The 21,029-nt window shown below is 46.0% G+C and overlaps 1 protein-coding gene across 1 annotated transcript in view; it reads left to right on the top strand.

The window, feature by feature from the left end:
* Window positions 1-21,029, top strand: part of SPNS2 (sphingolipid transporter 2) — a 93,495-nt gene that overhangs the window by 7,918 nt on the left and 64,548 nt on the right. The window contains exon 3 of the mRNA XM_025895542.2: window positions 17,432-17,568. Within this exon, the coding sequence (XP_025751327.2) occupies window positions 17,432-17,568 (137 nt within the window). The remainder of the gene's footprint in view (window positions 1-17,431; window positions 17,569-21,029) is intronic.

Genomic DNA, 21,029 nt, shown 5'->3' with positions numbered 1-21,029 from the left:
AGTCAAATGACTGAGGACTGCTCAGGTGTTTAAATCTCAGGTGAAAACCAGTTATTTGACAGGATGGTAGAAGGAGGAGGGGTTCACACACATCCTTGTGTTCTTTGCTGCTGCAAGCAGGGAAGTGCTTTGGTTTTCAGTGGAAAGAATATTTCTAGGGAAAGCTCAGTCCTGACATCTTTTATTCCCCTGCTCAGTGATACATCAGGCTATTCCTAATTAAACATTTGGGCAGTTTTAACCATTTCCTCCTTCCAACCTTTTCATCCACTGATATTTACAGAAAGAAGATTTATTTTACATATTCTCCTACTGCATCATTCTCCTCCTTCTTTGGAGTTGAGCTGAACTGGAGATGTGGCAACCCTAATTTATTCCCCTGTGGGACAGTAGTGTTGAAGTGAGAACATTAATTTTAATACACCTTTTCTGCAAAAAGTTGCCTTAAAGAACTAAGGAGTTCCAGTGACTTGCTTATTTGGAGCTGCACTAATTTTAAATGGATGGCTACAATAAATTCCTATTGGGGTGAGCTTGGAAGTGAATTAGGGAGGCAGTGCAGGTAAAGCAGTTTGAGCTTTGATTTGTATTTACAACTCATAGAATTGCAGAGTGTCCTGAGCTGGAAGGGACCCACAAGGATCATCAGATCCAACTTCTGGCCCTGCACAGAACAACCCCAAGAATCCCACCGTGTGCCTGAGAGTGTTCTGCTCCCAGCACTGGCCAGGGTGGGCTCTCCTCTGGCTCTTTTCCCTGCTCCCTTCCTTCTCTAGATCATCAGTTTGTAGAGGCAAGGTGATCACCTACCCTGTGATGGATTCTTGTTAAACCCACCTTGGTAAGAGTTACACAGTGACATTTCCAGCACAGGATTTGTCTGTCTGGGGTTGGGTTGGATTTGTTTTGTTTTCCTTGAAGGATGTCTGAAATAAGCACTCAAATACTTGTTTTTAATTCTGCTGTCATCACAGTTCCTGGGTTTGTCCACCCTGGGATGTGAGTGGTCCTGGTCACTCAGCAGTTGATGGTGTTAGTTGTGAGCTCTGTGCTTGTGTCTTCAGCATCCTGTGCTTTTTGTCCAACCTACCTGGCAACATAAATAACAATAAAATTGCCTTAGTACCCTTGGCCACACCTTTTGAGCACTGGAAATCATTGACAAGATCTGACAAAGGCACTATTTCATGAGAGCCCCTGTGACTAGAATGAGTCATGTAAGAAAGATGGGTGAGTTAAAGAATAACTTTACCACCAAAAAAAAAGAAAAAAACACCCTAAAAAAAGAAAAAGTAAGGTTTGACTGGGCTACATTCAATTTAAACATATGGCCTGTTTTGAAAAGCAGCCTTCAATTTTACAGGTGTAGTTTGGGGTGTATAAATGCTTAACTTACTAATCGTGCCTGCAAATCAAAGTAGTTAAGTGGCACTAATTCTACCAGAAAAAAACTGCTCCTGGGGTGAATTGCAAGCTCAAAATTAGCGATTGAGTTGAGGATCTTTGAAAAAACCTGATAGTAAAAATACATATTAGCTCAGAAGGGCTGATGTAAACAGCTGTTATGGTAAGAACCACACAAGTGTTTGACCAGATAAACCCATTTCCTTGAAGGTAAAATTGCAGAACAAGAGCATGAAAATGGTTCATCATTTTTGCTGGTTTAGTTCCCCCCAGCCCCTGTTTTGTTTTTAAATCAACATCTTCCCCCATCCCACGATGTCCCTGGGCAGGGGCTCCAGGGAGCACTGCTGGGGTGTGTAAATCTAAGGTACCAAAAGAGAGTCTGTCTCTAAGGGTTTGTTGGGTTGCATTTCTTGTAAAAGTCTTATAAAAATGCAGGTGGTTTGATTTCTGCTTTACCCATCCAAAGCCTTCAGTTACTTCCAACTTTTTGGCTGCGTGGCAGCTGCTTTGAAACCCATGGATGTAATAATAGGGAAAGCTATTAGAGAGTATGACACTTAAATATGTCCTGCTGGGGGGAAGGGTAGCAAGTCAAAGAAAAAATATTAAAAGAACATATATTTCTGGAAAAAATTAGAGGGAGAACAGATTTTCCTGAAAAGCAACTTGTCCCAAGTTGTCCTTGTTCTCACAGAGGATGTTTTATGGCAGCACAGTTAATAACACAGGATATTATACAATGGATGTTGAGTTTTCACTGAAAGCTCCCCAGTGAGATGTTCCTACCAGCTGCTGATGTGGCACCTCCCAGGGACTTGGACAGGGTATGGCACACAGAGCAGAGAGAATGTTTGCATTGCAAATAAAGGACATGTTAATTTTCATTGTCTGTACTTGACTGAACTTGTTCTTTGTGGGATCAAAATCCAGAAACTGGACTTCCTTGTCCAGTCACCAGACAAAATTCTGGCAGCACCATAAGTTTTCCCCCAAGGCTCAGTTTTCAGCTGTGCAGGACTGCTGATGGCAAAGCTCAGCTGGTCCCCTGAGACATTTATGGTGGTGTGGTCCCTTGGGAGAGGAATGGAACAGCCACTGAACACAAACCAACGTCAGATGGGCCACTGGTCACTCCTCAGTCTCACCTCCTGCATATTTAGAGCTGATTGAAATGGGCTTTTTTAATACCTTGACAATGCCTGGATTTCCCAAACATTTTCTTTACTTCTGTCCATGGATGTCATTGGTGGTGCAGGAAGGCAGGAAGGCATTGAATTGGCAAACCTTTGCACACTGCAGGATTCATTTGGGGATATTGTTTTCAATGGTACTCGTTCTCCCAGGAGGATCCTGGTCAGAAGACATTTAAACTGAGGGATTATTTAAACCAGGGTCCACTCAAGCTCCATGGCTGCTGAAACTGGGATAAACCCTGGGATCTTTCACAGAGCTCGTGTTCTTTTACCCCCAGGAGCAGGTTCAGTTGCAAAGCTCACTCTGGGAGCTGCAGCTCAACTTGGCATTGGAGTGTTTTTCCAAGTCAGGAATGGCACATGGGTGATAATCTCAGAAATAACAACTGTAAGACACACACAGGTTCATTCTCCAGTGTAGTTATGATCCTTTTCCAAACCATTGCAAGTTAAACACTGGGATATGTCAGTATTCCAGCAGTTTCCTGAAATGAATTTGTCCCTCTCTGAAGGCCACCCAGCCACTGTGAAACACTTGCTCTCTGTCTAAATTAAAAAGTATAACAGCAAGAGGCAAAAGCATTTCTAAATACTGCCAGTACCATTGAATTAGCAAATAATTTATGTCAAATAGCACTTACAGTGCTGTGAGAGGCTTCCCTACCTACTGGGATGCCTCTTTGCTGTGGGATGAAGGCTGCTCATCACTGTGGGTGTTTATTTGTGGTTGTTCAGCTCTTGTCCCAGTGGTCAGTACACAATAACAAATCACAGCTGATGGGGATGTTTCTTGGTATTTACTTTGTGGCACAAAAGACTATTAAAATATTGCTGGCATTTGGAAAAATAGATGGATAAGCCCGTGGCTCCATTCCCTGGCAGAGTTGTTTAAGTGCTGATGTGGGGCATTGGAGAGGAAGTAGAAAGTATTTATGGCCCTTGTCCTGTGCTCAGACTGCTGGTGCTTAAATGATGGTGAGACTCCCTCTGTAGCCTAAAGCTGTGGGAGATGAGGATATTCTGGATGTCCTAAGGTCACCTCCCACATGCCTCTGGCTCGCTCGTGGATCTGGTTACGGTGGGGTTTGGTGGTTGTCTGGAAAGCCTGTTGTATTTTAAAACAAAACTAAACAAACAAACTATATATATACATATATTCTTATATATATACACCTATATACTTATATATATACCTATATATATTTATATGTATATATAAATGTGTTGTTGTTTTGGTGCCAGACCCCAGGAGGAGAATAGGTGGAGTTCCCTGTGTGCTTTAACAGGAGAAAGCAGCACAGCAGCTGCTGGGGGGCTGGAGCCCTGCTTTCTGCCAAAGGCAGCTCCTGCTGCCTGGTGGCTCCAGACTCCTGCCTGCCCCTCCCTGTGCTGGTCACCCAGCTGGGGCAGTGCTTCAGCAGTTTATTCCCCCTCCCTTGCAGTTGTTTGTGTCTAAACACACGGTTGCTGTGGCTGTGTGAGTGTCATGGCTGGGGTAATAAATGAGAATCAGTTCAGGGTAAGTGAGAGCTCAAACAGTTCCTTCCTTGCTTTTTTTGAGAATTGTGATTCATAATGAAACCAGACAGTGAGAGCCTTTACACACACCCCACACTGGGCCAGCATGTCTGGTCCAGGCCAGCCCTGGCCCTGCTGCACTTACACTGTCCCACACACCCACCCTGCCCTTCCTCCTCACAGGAGAAGGTTTAAGGATCACCTGTGTTATTAATTTGCTTGTCCTTAATAATAAGGGAGGGTAATGTAAAAGCAGATGAAGTAATGATCATCCTGCAAAGGTGGTGGGGGTTTCTCTGATGTTTTCCTCATGATGCAGAAACAATCAGCAGAGGCAAATTGGCTGGAAAACGCTCCAAAAACTTCTCAGGGAAGACTGGAAATGAATGTCACCAGGAGTGTTGTCAGGACCAGAGCTTGGAAGAGCAGGTCTTTATGTGGATAACACATTACAATTCTTGGGAGGGCTGAAGGCAGTCTGTGAGTGATTCAGCTGCCTGGGTAGGAATTCTGTGTACTTTCCTCGGAAGGATCTGGTTGCTGTCCCTGTCACAGACAGGATGCAAGACTACATGGTTTTCTGATCTGTTGTCATTGTTCTCCTGTTCTTATGAAGTGGTCTCCTGAGGCTACATGAAAGAGATTTTACTGGGGGACTTATTATTTATTCACTGGCAGTGCCTCGGGCAGAAAGATGGACACAGCTGTTAAGGAGAAACTGTGAGATTCCATCAAGAGGTGATTTTTTTTCCTCCTCTTTCTGCTGAATCGAAACCCAGTCAGCACTGCAGACATTTCCTCTGTAAAGTTTTGGTCCAGTCCCTAATGGGTGGCAGTGAGAGCTGCCATTGCCTGAGACACGATTGCATTTCACAGGCAACTCAGGAAAAAGTAGGTTATTGAGCAGGACAAAATACTGACATTCCCTGTGTGAGCAGCAAACAGCTTTTTAGAAGTAAGGGTTGGGTGGGCAGTGCTATGAAATGTGTGTGTTTCCCACACAAACACATGTGTAGCTGTCAACAGCACTAACATTCCTGGGAGGGGGGGGGAGTTGGAGGAAAAACTTTGAGGGAAATAAGACAATCCCATGCTGTGGGATTAGCACCGAGCAAAAGCAATTACCCACAACTGCTTTTACATCCATATATTCTGTGGATTTTGGCATATTCCCGTTCCAGGGTGATTTCTATTCCTAAAAAATTGAATTAGCATAAGGCTGCAGATGGCAGGATTTTAAGAGCAGAACCCCTTGCTGGTGCTGCCTGAGTCTTAGAGAGAGCCAATAACAACCAGATATTTCACGTGTCCTCTTGGAGATCTCGTGATGAGAAATAATATATTTGCACCCCTTAGAATTCAGTTTAATTTGACAAATGTTTGCTTTCCTCCAGATAACTAGAGGCAGACAGTGTGAGACCAGGGTGAAGTCAGCCTGTTTAGAAATTCAGAAAGCTCCGATCTGACCTCTGTGAAGGAATTTAGCTGCAATACAGAGATGAATCTGTATTTTTTCCCTTCAGATTGGTAATTTCCTTCGTTATTGAGTTTTACTGATTTTAAAAGATGGCATTTTACTGCTCAGCTAAAAGCACTCTTTGAGACATATGGCTCGAGTTGGAAAGGGAGCAATTTTGCAGAAGAATGGTGTGGAAGGAGTTTGCTCCAAACCCTGACACACTTTTATCTGCACGTGCACAAACACCCGCTGGGAATAGGATCCCTTGTCCTTGTCCTTCCCTGTCCAGGCATCCCTGCTCCTGTGCCTTAGTGATAACACCAGAGCAGGATCTGGGGTGCCCTGGGTGTCTCTCATTCACCCCAAAGTGTTTCCTGTCCATTTGCCTGTGTTTATGCTCTGCCTGCTCCAGAAATTCCTCTGGAATCTGCAGAGATGTCTTCAGTTTTAACTCTCAGTAGGACAACTTTGGTGGCTGTTGATGACAGACATTAAAATTGAGAGCAAAGGCTCATTTCATACCTGTGTCCTGCCAGAGGAGATGTTTGTCCCGAGGCTGTTGGTGCTGGGACAGCTGAGAGCCAATTCCATCATTAAAAGCCAAGTGTGGCCGTTTTCCCTTCCAAAGAGGGAGCTTGTGTTTGCCAAACCCTCTGTAGATGGTACAACAGCCCCCTAAAGCACTGCCATAACAATTAAAAAGAAATCAGTCAGTCCCACTGGCTGCCTGGGGACAATGTCAGCCAAGAACTGTGTCCCCCTCCCCATTCCCAAGGCAGAGCTCCCTGGATTTGCAAGGCTTTGATGCAGCTTTTCCTCGCCACCCTCAGCATCCCCCCTCAGGACTGGTAGCTCCAAAATCCCTCCCCCTGAGCTCGTGGCCCTGGTGGGAGGTGATGGCTGAGAGTCTCTTTCTGACCAAGACTGCAGGAAAAACCAGCATCTCTGCACCAGCCTGTCCCAAATCCCTGGCTCCGTAATGGAACCGTGAGCCAGTGCTCCTGTGCCCGGCTGTGTGTGGCTCCTTTGGGAAGTGGTTGGTTGGTTGCTGCAGTTTCTCCTGCTTTGTGAATGCAACCAGCAGCCACTGGGGGCTGTGTGTAGAGCCCAGCGAGGCATTCCCACTCTGCAATAGTCATTTATTTGGGAATTTCATCTTAAAAACAAACCCAAACCAACCCGAAGTCTGGTGAAATCTCTGAGGTAAGAGTGTGTCAGATGAACATCTCCCTCAGCAAGTTTCCATGAGTACCGTGGCTCGAGGAGCTCTTGATTCCATTCTTAGGAGAAGGGGAAGCACTCACTTCCTACTGCCTTGTTTTTCTTAGGAAGCTGCTGCTGTTGGTAAATAACACGTAGCAAAGAATTTATTAGCAATACACCACACACGTGTCTCCTCTCTCCTGTGTTCCCTATTGCTGCAGGAAGTGGGGTTTGAGATTCATTTCTCTTTTGAGACAGAAACTGCAGCCACAGATAATTATTTGAAATTAAAGCATTGGCTGAGGAAGGATGCAGGATTAGTGGTGCAGTTGTAAAGAAGGGTGGCCAAACCTCATTTTGGGATAAAAACACTCCTCTCAAATTGGAAACAAGGAACGCTCTGTCTCTTTATGCCAGATACAAATGATGCTTCATTCTGTTATGGGAATAACAGATTTAACGTATTTTATTGCTCGTTAAATCTAATTCATGGTGCTCAATGCAGATTTCAGGGATCAAGGGATTTAGATTATTCTGCATTACCGGCTTTGGGCTGTCATTTCTTGGTGTCTTTAAGTGCACACTGGTTGGAAAGGCTTTGTGGGCAAAGGTGCACATCCCTGTTCCTGCCCTGAGGGAACTCCTGTACTCCTGGCTGCAGGTCCCTGCTGCCTTCCCAGCTCTTGGATCAGGGAACTTGCCAGAAAAGATGCAAGGTTAGTTTTCAGTCCTCAGCATCACCTGGATTTTGCTCTCCAGATGGTCACAGGAGCTCTGTGCTGGCACAGGGGAAAGTCTGACCAGTCCTTTGAGGAGGTCCCACCTTTGCTTCCAAAGGCTCCTGCGGATGCGGTTTCGTGCGTGCCTGGTGTCATAATTGTAGTGGAAAAAGAAAGTGCTCAAGTAGAGGAAGGGAATAGAACAAAATAAAGCTCTCTGTGGTTATTTAAATGCTTTTTTAAGACACCTTTCTCTGGCTGTGAGCCCTGGGTAAAGGTGGTTCATCCTCCTGGCAAACGGGAGCAGCCTCCTCCCAGCTGGAGGGTTATTTGTGATTGTGGCTCTTGGGAGGGGGTGGCACGTGGGCAGAACTTTGGAAAACTGCACGGAAAAGGGAAAAGCACAACTGCTGTTTGTTCAGGCACACTTTGCTGAGCTCCAGGAGTGATTCCTGCCTGCCTCTGGAACAGCAGCCAGGAGGGTTTCGGGGTGTTTCAGTCATGCAAACCCAACCTCGGAGCAGCGCAGCTCCCGGGGCTGCAGAGCTGCAGAGCTGCTGACCAGCCTGTGCACCTCTGGGATCTCATGTCCAATTCAGGATTGACCAGAATGGATACAGATCCATCCTAATTGGCTAACTAAGTTAATGAACTTTCCCTGTAGCTGATTGCACGAACCACCCCGTGTCACGCACCGTGTGAGCACCGAGGCCGTGGCCAGGCAGGGCTGGGGGCTGGGACCAGCCAAGCTCTCAGTCACTCAGAGCTGCTCCAGCCAAATGGAGAAGAACCTGCAGGAGGACAAAGCTCTGACTGGGAAGTTGTGATTTTACCCTGTGCTTTTAGAACTAATTTTAGGTGCAATTCCATAACGTGTTAATAAGCCGTTGCCTAATCAAGCTGGTGGAAATGATGCAGATGCAATTTTGTCTTACTAATTTTTAATTTTTGGGGGGAATAATTGTACCAGTCCAGACTAGAGGTCCTTTTAGTATGTCTGTCTTAGGTTATGATCAACAGCACATATATATGGAAAATAAAAAAACATAAAAGAACATAAATGGACAAGATTATGGTGATAGTTCCCTGGTATGAACTGAATAGATGAGGACTTTCTGAACAAGAGGAGCTATCTTTAACAGTCCTTAAATTCATATTCTCCCAGGTCTTTGTCTAATTCTGTTTTGAAATAACATAAACTCTGAGCTCCTGGGGCCTCTGTGATAAAATTCCAGTGTTTAGTTAAGTCTTGTGCATGAAACCTTTCTTTAATTTGCATTTTTCAGCTGCCAGTCTTATTTGATACCACCTAGTCAGTCTTCTAAGAGAGGAGGAGATTCAATTTTCCCCTTTCCCATGCTACTCATGGTGCTGGATCTCCCCTATATCCCACATCACCCGTTTCTTTTCCAATATGTTTAATGTTTTACTGTAAAAGGACTTGTTTTGTCCTTTTGACAGTTCTTTTTGATGCCCTCTGTGCTTTTCCCAGTACTAACCTTTAATGTTCCAGGGAGGCAGCAAAGTTACAAGTACTGAGGTGTGTTTGTTGGCAAAGAGGTTCTGATCTCTGCTGCCATTGGAAGTCATAAGCAGTTCTGTCTAAACAAAAAAACTCAGCTCTAATGCCCAGTGAATCAAGGAATCAGCTTTGGCCAGGAGTCTAAATCAAATCACACAAACCATTTTGCAGAAAAACAACTCCAAGTGGAAGTGGCTGTAAAACAGAAGTGGCCTTGGCTTATTTGTCCTTCACTTATGAATGGTAAGAAATGCAAAACCAGGGTTTAAACACTGCCAGACAAGCACATTGGCTTTGCTGCCAAGTGCCAGCAATCTGATGCTGTCCTGGGCAATAATCTGCTGGCTTTGGATGGCACTGCCACGGAAATCAAACTGTCACAGCCCCTTCTTCATGGAATGAACCAATTTGTGGAACCAACCCAGATGTGAAGATTATTTCTTTAATTGATGGGGGGTGTCAGCTCCTCCTCAGATGTTCTCATGTGTATGTTTTAATGCAGCCACAGAAGCCATTCTGCTACAAACACACTGTCATTGCATTGGAAAAGCTGTTCCCTGGGGCTGGATGGCTCCTGCTCTCCCAGAACCAGCTCAGTGCAGGGTCAGGCAAGCACCAGTTCAGGCCCAAGGGAAGGGATGCCCTGGGAGCTGTTCACTGGCCCCATGCCTTTGGATTGCTGCTGTGGTATGGAGCTCATCTCCAGGAACACACCACCTGCTTTATTGATGTTCAGGTTGCCCAAATCCCTTTAAAACTGTGGTAATGTGATCACTGTAATTCCCAACATGAAAAGCAGAAGAGGGGGAGTGTTTGGGTTTTTCCTCTTTTCTTTTTAAATGATGATGTCTGTGTGGAGCTGTTCCAAATTGAATCTTGTAGCAAGTTAGCTCCTGCTCCAAGTAAATTTGCTGGACATCCAGAGAGATGGAACAGCACAGTAAAACAATGGCTTTTGCATGGTACACTTAGATAAAAACATTTTGAAGTACAGCAGGATAGAATTGAACTTCAGTAGGTGTAGAAATAATAACTGTGAGTAACTATCTACTTATTGCTTTAGCAATAAGGAAGATCTGAACAGCTGAATCTTTAAATGCAGCTTCTTGGACATAATATAGGAAATTAATAAAAAACAGTGAAAAAATTGAGTGCTGGTTTTCTGGTTGCTCTTATCTGATTTTCTGTTTCCAGGCAGTGGATTTCCCAGCAATTCCCACTGAAGCAATTATTCCTGTTGGTTAAGGTGAACAAAGCAAGCTTCAGGATATCCTTTGCTGGGAATATAAGGGCAAACCCTTGGAAGAGTCTGCTCTCTGCAGCGAGGAAAAGGGCTGGAATTATCAGTGCTGTGTTCTTCCAAGGGCTGCATCTTGTGTATTGTTGAGTGAATCGTGAGCTTGCCAGGCAAGCTGTGCTCAGGCCTTGTCTGGCTTCATCAGTGGGGTGTTTGTAACCAGGTTCTGACCCTGCCACAGCAAATGGAGCTGGGTGGTATCGAGCCTGCTCGATGTGTGTATGTCAACTGTGTGTGTACACAGCCATCCTAAACATGTTGTTTACATTTTATATCAGTTTTGCTCTGAGGAGACAACTGGCACCTCATGGTGCAACATGCTCCCTATGGAGGAGAGGAGATTGGAGCTTGAATACTGATGAGTGGCATCAGCAGGAGGGGAAGGCGGTCTCGAGTGTCCTGGCAAACAGACACTGGAGGAACACTGTGTGAGTGGTCAGGTCCACACCTTTAAAACACTGCTTTTCTCATTATTAATTTAGAATAACTGAATCATTGAGGTTGGAAAAGGCCTCCAAGATCATCGAGTCCAACCTTTGACTCATCCCCACCTTGTCCCCCAGCCCAGAGCACTGAGTGCCACGTCCAGTCCTTCCTGGGACACCTCCAGGGCTGGGGACTCCACCACCTCCCTGGGCAGCCCCTTCCAATGCTTGTCAACCATTTCCAGTGAAGAAATTCCTCCTGATGTCCAACCTGAACCTCCCCTGGTGCATCTTGAGGTCGTTTCCTCTTGTTCTGTCCCTTATTCCCTGGGAGCAGAGCCTGACCCCCCACCCCCAGCTCCACCCTCCTGTCAGGGAGTTGTAGAGAGTGAGATGGTCCCTCCTGACCCTTCTTTTCTTCAGGATGAGCCCCCCCAGCTCCTTCAGCTGCCCCTGGTGCTCCAGCCCCTTCCCCAGCTACGTTCCCTTCTCTGGACACGTTCCAGCCTCTCTTCCTTGCAGTGAGGGGCCCAAAAATAAACCCAGGATTCGAGGTGGGACCTCACCAGTGCCCAGCACAAGGGGATGGTCACTGCCCTGCTCCTGCTGGCCACACTATTCCTGATCCAAGCAAGGTGCCATTGGCCTCTTGCCCACTGGCTCATCTTCAGCCACTGTTGACCAGCAACCCCAGTTCCCTTCCCAGCTTTCCAGCCACTCTGCCCCATCCTGGAGCATTCAGGGGGTTGTTGTGACCCAAGGGCAGGACTTTTCTCTTTGCCTTATTGAACCTGCGTTTGCTGAGGACACAAACACACAACGAGGCGTTTATGAAACTCTCTGTCCCATCTTGTCCCGTGTCTGCCCTCATGGGAGAGCATTTCAGACCAACCCAACCCTTTGCACACCTCAGCCCAACCGATTTGGTGCTTTCTTGGGCCTTTTTTCCTTTGAAGCTCCCGCGCCCGACGCCGTCAGCGCGCGACAGCTTTGGGTGACATACGGAACCGGTGGGGTGTTTCAGAGCTCCTCACACTTGTCAGAAACTTCCAGTCTCTGTGATAGTCTGGAACCCCTGATCCCGTGGTTTGCACTTGGCAAAGCGCAGTAACACGATCCATCTGCTGGCTGTTGAATTAGCAATGAAGCAAAACAAAGTCCCTGTCACAAGGGGGGTACCTGCAGGAGAGTTTGTGACAGTGATGATCCTCAGGGCGATGTTTTCTAGAAACAATTGTATTCTAATTCATCTCCATCAAAGGATGAGTGTTTTAAATCATGCTGCTGAGATTTCCCAGGGCCTTGGATTGTCCCACCACAGGGTACCCATTTCACCTTGGTCACCTCTTACAGTTGTTAAAGTTGGAGAAGAACCTCTAAGATCATCAGGCTCAACCATTAACCCAGCACTGCCAACTCCACCACTAAACCATGTCCCTAAATGCCACATCTACACACTTTTTGAACCCTTCCAGGGTGGTGACTGCACTGCTGCTCTGGGCAACTTGTTCCAATGCTTGACCATCACAACGCTGTGCCTGAACTATCAGTAGCACGAAAGGATCTTTGTTCTTTCTTGGCTTGAATGGTGCTGTAAGAAAAAAAAAACACAACACTTTTAATTGTGATGGTAGACCTTCAGAAATCCCTTTAACATAGAGATGATGCTGTAAACAGGACACTGCTGAAGCTGGAAAACCTGTGTGGGTTCCAGATTTCTGTAGTTCATCACGGGCAGGTCACTTCCCTGTGTCTTAATTTCCTTAGCCCTGAAGCAGAAATTAATGTTTGACTTCCTTTCTAAATTGTCCCAAGCCCCACTGTGATTAAATCTGCTGTGTTGTGTGTGCTGATATTTATAGCATAAGACCATAGTGAAAATGAAAATTAAAAGTAGCATTGCAAAACCACGTCTTTGGAACAGAGGGGATGGTTGGGCTGTTGGAGAGTGTTTATTCACCATTGCAGGGAGATGGCAACTGGTCCCACAGGCAGCTTGAGAAACACGTGCACTCAGGCCTGACAGTCCCTGCAGTAGAAGTGGCTCAGCCAAACCCGTGTCTCACGCAGGCAGAGCAGGGCTGTGCTTGCACACACCCAGAAATTATCCCAGCCACGGTGAGCTGCCTGCTCAGGTGTTCTCACTGTTTGGAAATTTGTTGTTGGGAAAATATTCCCAACCTCCCAGCACATAGTTCTCAGCTGTGTCTCCGTGGATTGCCAGTCCCTTGAGGCAGAGGCTGCCTGGCTTTGCCTCCCACCGTCAGCACTCAGTCAAATGGGTACCGACGGTTTTGTGCTGACTCAGAGCTCACAGAGAGCCACTGGGTTTTTTTCTCGTGGAGCATCCCTGTGTAGAAAGAGCTATTTTTACCTGAGCCTGAACCTTTCTAGCATTATTCCTGAGAGGAAAAAAATAAGCCCTTTGTGCTTCAAGTCAAACCCAAAAGAAGGGACCTTTCCTCGGAGGTGCCTGTGATCCTCTCAGCCTTCCAGGGACTGAGGAACGGCAGCCTCTGAATGTGCCTCTGTCAGTGCCTCTCTTCCTTCTTGGTTACACTGTGTGGTCACCTGCTGGCAGGAGAAACCCCTCTCTGAGGTACAAAGGGTTGGTGAGTCCATGTAAGAAAAGAGCGAGACAGAGGCAGCAGCATCTTCAGAATTGCTGGTGGGTCAGAGCCTTTTCAGGGAATAGTTGTAGGGTCAAGCTGGTAAATTTTTGTTTGGAGGGAATGAAGAGAAAAATAAGAGCAGTGGAGTCTAGTTCAGTACTCAGGAGCTTCTTGTGGCTGTTAAGTACAAAGTCTACAGTTCTCCCCCTCCCCTCCTCTCCTTTGCCTCCACTGTTGGGGAATTTACTTTTCCACTGGATACACACAGGCAGCTCCTGAGTGTGGGAAGTGTGGTTTGAATAGCAGCTCCCTGGCCATAACCCCTGCCAGATGACTGAACTGCAGGACATGAAGCAGCAGTTGAGGCTGAGGAGGATGGTTTCCTCCTCTGGGGGGTGTTTGGGTGGGAAGCGTAAGGGTTTTTTATTTTTGTGCTGCTGAATTGTTGTAATTCCAGCCATGCACGGCAAAAGCTGGGCAGTGCTGGCTTTGAAGGTGCTTGTGCACCTGTGCAGGGTGGGACAGGCATCCAGAGGCAGGAATAGACACCAGGCCATCCTGTTTGGGCAATTCCACTCTTCCTGCCTCCTCACCGCAGTCGGCGTTTCAGCGGCTGAGCCACAGAGGGAGGAATAAAGACAAATGAGTTCTCCTTCTGAAAATACCTGTACTTAAAAGAGCCTCCCTCCTCCGTGGCGTTCATTATGTGTCTGTTTATTCATCCTTTGCTCACTTGGTAATTTGCTCCTGCAGAAATGGATCTCAGCTCCACCCTGTGCTGGGACTGAGCCACCCCCGCTGGCACTGCTGGAGGTCCTTTACCAGGAGGAATTATCTGTGCACATCCATAATGGGGCTGCCAGAGCCACATCTGCCCACAGCTGCTCCTGGTGCCATCACTGCCTTTGCAGGAGCTCATCCCAAATCCCAGTGGGTCCCTAACTCTGCCCTGGCTTGCGCTTTCCACCTCTTCAAGAGCTGGAAATACTCTGAGATGTCCCAGGTGAAAATGGGAAGAGCAGCTGTTGATTGGGAAGAGGCAAAAGCAGTGCCAGCGATCCTCTGATGTTAAACATTTGTGGCCGTGGGTTGAGCTGGAGCAGCAGCTGCTGTGGTGTCACTTTGGTGTTAACTGGGGAGTGGGTGAGTGCAAGGAACAGAAATTGCTGTGGAAGAGGGGAGAGAAGCCAGGGAGGAAGAGGCTGGCACAAATGCCAGGCTCCTTCACTGCAGTGCCTTGTGCTCAGCCCTCCTTCCTACAAACTAACCCCATTTCTGCTGCCCCTCTCTCCAGCTGAACATGCTGCAGGTTTGTGTCTCCTGGGCAAGGGCTCTCCTTTGTGGTGTTCAGCTGTGCCAGAGCCTCAGCTCCTGGTCTCAGGTAACTCAGGTTTCCGTGCCCACCTGGAGCTGTGCCCTGCATTCATTCCCCTCTGTTGTGCCAGCCCAGGCTGGGGTTCAGGAGCCTGGGCTGTCACTGGCAGGAGTAATTGCAAAAATTGATTCCTGGGGAATGCCTGTAGCAGGCAAATCCCTTTGACAGACCACACAGCCATCAGATTCTGCATTTATTTGAGTCAATCAATGCTCTCATGCATATTTGGGTCATAAGTGCTCTGGTATAAATTGCATTTATTCTTGTGACAGCTGTGTTCCGTTACCTGTTATTTATTTGGCTCTGTTGTCCTCTGGTTTTACACCTTGTGGAGCTGTCAAGTCAGCTGCTCCCCACTGACAGAGCTCACAGCTCAGAGCCTTCCAAAAATAACCCCTCCAGAGGGATTTCAGCAGCAGGGTGGACGTTGTTGGAAAGTCATTGGACGATCTTTTTTTGGGTTGTTTTATTGGAAAGAGGAGCTTTGTGCTTTTTGCCTGCTTTTTTTTCCCGAATTCCAGAATTAGACTTTTCATTTACGATCCAGAGGTCATTGATGCTGATAATCCCACTGATTAATGTGAATTTTGGATCACACCCCACCTGTCTCAAGGCTGAATTAATCAGGTTATTCAGCATTTGGAATGGTGGGATGCTGACTTGGACGTTCCTGATTTTCCCCTGGAAGCTTTTTTAGCTTCACATCTTTTCACATTGTAAAAATGGCAGAAGATGTGATTTGGAGATGAATGAACTGCAGTGTCCTTCCAAGGGAAAGGTCAAATTGCAGTGGGCACAGTGCATTTTGGGCGAGTCACAGGCATTTTCTGCCCCATCCCCTTCATGCCAGGCTGCTGCACCAGCCTTGCAAGGTGCCAGTGGCTTTGGTGTTAATTCAGGAAAGCATTTAATCATGGAATTGATGGCTCTGAAGTGCCCAATCCAAGCATGTGCTTAAGTGCCTTGTTGGAGCAGGGCCAGTGCAGATGTACCTTTGCAGAGCAGAGATTTGTGAGCCACTTCTAGTCTAGTTTCTGTGTAAAACAGAGATGGAGACACTCCTAGTTTTATTCAACAGGTTTTATTTGCACAAGGATTTTGGGATGGACGCAGGCACTGAGTGTTCTGTCAATGGGGTTTATGTGTGAGCTAAACAGCAACACTGTCCATGGCATTACTACTGAAATATGTGTGATATAAAGCTGCATGTGCTGCTTTTCAGGTATTACCATTTTTCTGTTACCTCCATTTGTTTTACTCTAAATGGAAAAAGAGTAAATCTGTAATTTAGATCAAATATCACGGTGGAAAATAGAAACACACTCATATGGCTCACAAAGTATAGATACAAATGGGCATGTATTATTTATAAAGCAGCTTTGACATCTTAATATACTGAAAAAAGATGAGACATTTAGTCATAGTTCAGCATTCTGCACGTTTTGGAACTATCTTAAATCATCATCCATGAAAAATTCATAATTTGGATCTTACTTTAATTTTATGCTCACATTCCAATGGGGGGGGTGTTCTTTGCTCTTGTCTTTTTTTTTTACCTATTCTATCCTCCCACCCTGTTTTGTACAATTAAAAGCAGACAGCTGGGGTTGGGCAATGCCAAAGGCCCACCCTGCTCTCCAAGAACTACCTGATAATTAATGAGAACCAGAACTCTGACTAAAGAGGGATCTCCAGGTGTTCTGGTGTCCCACCCAAGTCCTTCTGGGTTTGCTGAACACAGGGAAAGTTAGAAAGTTCACGCTGCACAGCAGTAAAACCCATGTAGTTCCTCTAATGTGGACAGACAAAATCCAGGTATAAATCAGCTTAAAACCTGCCAAGTTGCAAATGAATCAGGAATATGGTGTGAGTGCCCCCTTTCAGGTGTTCTCAGGGGGGTCAGTGGTCAGGTTGTTTTGAGCTGGGCTGGAGGAGTGAACTCTGAATTGAGGTGATGTTGCAGAGGTCACTGTGTCAAGAGCCTCATTCCTACATGACAGAAGATCCTGGGTTTATGCTCTGGGGATTTTTTTGGGAGGAAGCAAAGGGAAAAGGTGAACTTGTAGTCCTTCAGCTGAGGCCATTCCTTTGTTGCTCAGTGATGGGTTTGGATACAAGCTCAGTGTTGGCAAAAGGACCTAATGAAGAGACGGGAGTTTTTAACTACAGGGCTGGTGCCAGTGGGGTGCCAGTGGTGTTTACTGGTTTCCCTCACTCTTTCATGGTTTCTTTAAAATACTGCTTGGAAGGATGAAAGAACCTCAGTGTCTGCAGCCCATTTCTCTCAGGTCTCTGCTGCAAGAGCCAACAGGGAGCCCTTGACTTGTTTTCTCGTTGCTTGAAACTCCTTCCAACCTCCACTTCACCTTCTCAGTAAGGTTTAGGCAGAAGCTCTTGATTTATTCTGTCCTGGTTTCGCCCATCCCCAGCTCCTGAGCTCACAGTGGACTCCCAGGGGGTGGTGCTTTCAAGTAATACGAGTTCATGGATCCAAAGTTTCTCTGGGAATGAAAGATCTGTTTGATTAAGGAAACACCGACTTCTGAAAGCCCATCAGCCCGTGCAGCTCCGTGAGGCAGGGCTGCAGAATGTCTAATGAAATGGAACTGCTCTCTGGAGGATTTGGTTTGCAGAAAATTAGTTTTCATGTTCTCGGTCTGATGTTTATTAAACGTTTCTTCCCTCTTTCTCTCCCGTGCAGTTTTCATCTGCAGTTTCATGGTGGCGGCGCCGATCTTTGGTTACCTCGGTGACCGTTTCAACAGGAAGATCATCCTCAGCTGTGGGATCTTCTTTTGGTCAGCTGTCACTTTTTCGAGCTCCTTCATCACTGAACAGGTAAGATCCCTTGCAAAGGCACGTTGTGTCCTGAAAAGGCGGACGGTGCGTTCCTGAAAAACTCCCGGTCCCGGAGCGCTCGAGGGGAACGTGTCCCCCTGGTGTGTGTTTAACATTCAGCATGTTGCTGCAGCTGACCTTTTGTGGGTGAAGTGTGCTCTGTGTAACTGTGTTTGCTTAACTGTGAAAGCTGCTGTTCTTTGATCGTGCACATTCATAAAAAATAACAGATGAAGCGTATCCGAGCAAGAGTTTCTGTTGACATAAGGGCTTTGTTTTGAGGGAGATCCTAGAGAAGCTTTAAAAAGGCTTTACAGAAGTCCTGGGAAAAGAAACCCAGGGCTGTAAGTGGTTCTTTTGTCTTCTGACGTGTAACAGAAGCCACTGGAGTTTTTTTTGGGAAGTCTGCTCGTGGTTGTGGAATAACAAAATGCAGCCAGCAGTGGTTTTACACGTGGACTTTGGCTCCTGTCCACAAAGGCAGAGAAGGTGGATGATAACACAGAGATTAGATGTAGTTTCAGCTCCTTTAACACTGGCTGATGGGTATATTTGGGGAGCTGATGGTGGAGTTGTCAGGCTCACTTAATTTTGCCAAGCTCTGCACAGCTCCTCTGCTGCTCCCAGGACAGCCCCAGGACCCCGTTCCCAGGACTCCTCCCTGCATCCCTTTTCCTGTCTGTCACAGCCACTCAGAGGAAACAATGATCTGGCGGTTTCTGGGGGAAAATATCCTCTCCTTTAAATCATATTACAGAGGAGATTTAATTGCTGCAGGTGGCAACATTCCTGGAGAGACAAATCACAGCTCCTGGCATCCTCAGCCTGCTTTCCCCCAGGGAGGGAGGGACGTTCCTCATCCTTTCTGCCCAGCTGCGTTCCAGGGATTGTGGTCACACCTAAAGAGTGACAACCTGGGACTGAACCTCCCCACCCTGGTTCCTCCTGCCCACCCACGGGCTCTGCAGGTTCTAATAAAAGACAATTCCCACCCAAAGCAGGCAGTGGCTCTTACATGTAGGTCTGGCTTTCACCTTGGATTGGCTGATGCTGCACTTCCAGAGCAAAATGCACGGTGGCCAAATGTGGAAGCCTTTAACTCAGTAAATTATTCTGGTTTATAGCTGACCAGGAAGCATCCTTTCCAGAGGAAGAGAACCTCTCATATAAAACAGTGAGGCATTTTTGGGTTTCTTTCTTTTTTTCCCTTTTTTTTTTTTATTCTTTAAATATCTCTCATAACATACTGCAACAGCAGCTGTGATCAGAGCCCAGAGAGAGAAGCATCTGTGAAAGAACTGATAACTTGCTTATAAACACTTCTCATGTTATGGACATACATCATGCTCAGGTTTTCCTCAACCTCTCTGCAGTGGACATGGTCCCACAGGTGGAAGTAGGGGGACACTGGAACTGGACTGATGTTTTCAGAGCTGAATTTCAGTTTAAGGATTTCGGGCTTAATACCTGAAGTAGTTCAGGGATTAATCTGTATAATTAATATATATAATATCTATTAATATATATAATGAATATTAATATATAGGATTGTTTGTATACAGGAGCTCAAGTGCATACTGTTAGCCAAAGAAAGGGAGAATAATGCTTTTAAAACTGGATTATGTTTGGAATCCAAACCCCAATGTTTTGGATGCCATAAGAGAGACAAAATCAAAATAGCCAGGCCTGTGTCAATTCATGCTGGATTTGCATCAGCACTAACTCTGGACCCAAACTACCATTTTGATAGAAACCAGCCTAATACTTAGAAAAATCCCATCCTGATTTTCCTGGGATCCTGAACTCCACCTGAAGACTTAGCTATTAATCCAGAGGTCTCATGCTCAGCTCTTGTAATCAACTCCAGGAGATGATGGAGAACTTTGCAGCTGCTGTAAGGATGTACTTTACCCAGTGGCTCCAGCAGTTGACTAAGGTCATAATAATAATCCCAACTTCCCATAGCATCCTTCCCAATTCATGTTGGAGGCCTGGTCTCTAGTGGGGAGGTCATGCTACGTTGAACAAGGTGAATTCCTGACACAGAGATGAGAAAAAGGGGCAGGGAAGAGCTGCTGCAGCTTTTTTCCTCCTGTATTGACTTACTGGGCATCTCTCCTGATCTTTGTCCTCTGGGATTCATTCAGGGAGCAGAACAGTGGCTATTCTCTCACATTTTTTCCTTTTCTCCTTTAAGGCTGTGTGTGTTTGTCAGGGAGGAGGGTTGGGAGCTGAAATGTCAAAACCTCTTTGCTGGCACAAATAAAACCACTGTGAGTAGAGGAGTGCTCCCATCCAAGCCCACATGAAAACAGTGCTGGAAGAAGCAAGTTGGCAGAGGCTGAGCCCATTGAAAAACTGCACAGCATTGATGTGGCAACACCAAAAATCCTGAGTTAGGTGAGAAACAGAAGCCATTCAGTATAAACAGCAAACTGTCTTCAGGGATTGTCTTTCTTCAAATTTGGACAGTGGCTGGTGCCTCCTGCCTCCTGTCAGTGTGTAATTAGATAGAACACACAGCCACATAGCTCCAATTTGGAGGCTAAATGGGAAGAGACAGCTTAACAAAGGCACAAAGCAGCTGCAGAGCTGCTGAACTCTGAAGGCACCCAATTTGTAAAGGTTTTTGGCAGCCTGTTGGTAATATTGGTTCCTGGCTAAAATTTGGACACTAAAGGAAACCAACAGAAATGCTGTTATATTATGTGAGTAAATATGTACAGTATTTGTAATTCATTGTGCAAACAAGTGCACAGCAAAGGACATGTTAATTATTATCTGTCCTGCTGCCTTCCCATGGGCTCTGGAGTATCCCTTGGGTCACCTGTCCTGACTGTGCCCCCCAATTTCTGGTACCCCCCAGCCCCTCATTGGGGCATGAGGAGCAGAACAGACCCTGACTCTGTGTAGGCACCTGAAAACATCCCTGTGTTACCAACACTGTTCTCAGCACAAATCCAAACCATGGCCCCACAGAGCTGCTGGGGACAAAATCAACTCCATCCCAGCCAAAACCAGCACAAAAGGATTGGAGTTTAACAACAGTGCAGCTAAAGTACTGTCTAAATGCTGTTTTATGCTGTTTGGTTTAAAAAGAGTCACTGAAAACTGCCAGGTAAATCAGGAATTGGGTGTATGTGCTGTGCAGACATGTAGTTGCCAGAGATCACTGCATTATTAAAATATCCTTAGTTATTTATTATCAAACATCTCTTGGTTCTTAACATGGAATAAGGGCCATCAAATAAATGAAGAATGAATCTCTCATCTGCTGGCAGGTACTAAATAATAGGCTCTCAAAAGGAAAAAAATGAAAATCAGGTCAAAATTAAGGGTTGTTCCAGAGTATATAGGAGGTGATAGAGAAAACAGCAAAATAGAAACAGGACAATTAGATGTTTGTAAGTTTGGTTACTGTTCATGAGGTCTTACATTACATTTAAAAGAAATCAAAATAA

This window comes from Manacus vitellinus, unplaced genomic scaffold (genome assembly GCF_001715985.3).
Source record: "Manacus vitellinus isolate BGI_N305 unplaced genomic scaffold, ASM171598v3 scaffold_32_pilon, whole genome shotgun sequence".
Lineage (NCBI taxonomy): Eukaryota > Metazoa > Chordata > Aves > Passeriformes > Pipridae > Manacus > Manacus vitellinus.
Note: the sequence above shows the minus strand (reverse complement) of the source record. Positions and strands in the feature narration are given on the sequence as shown.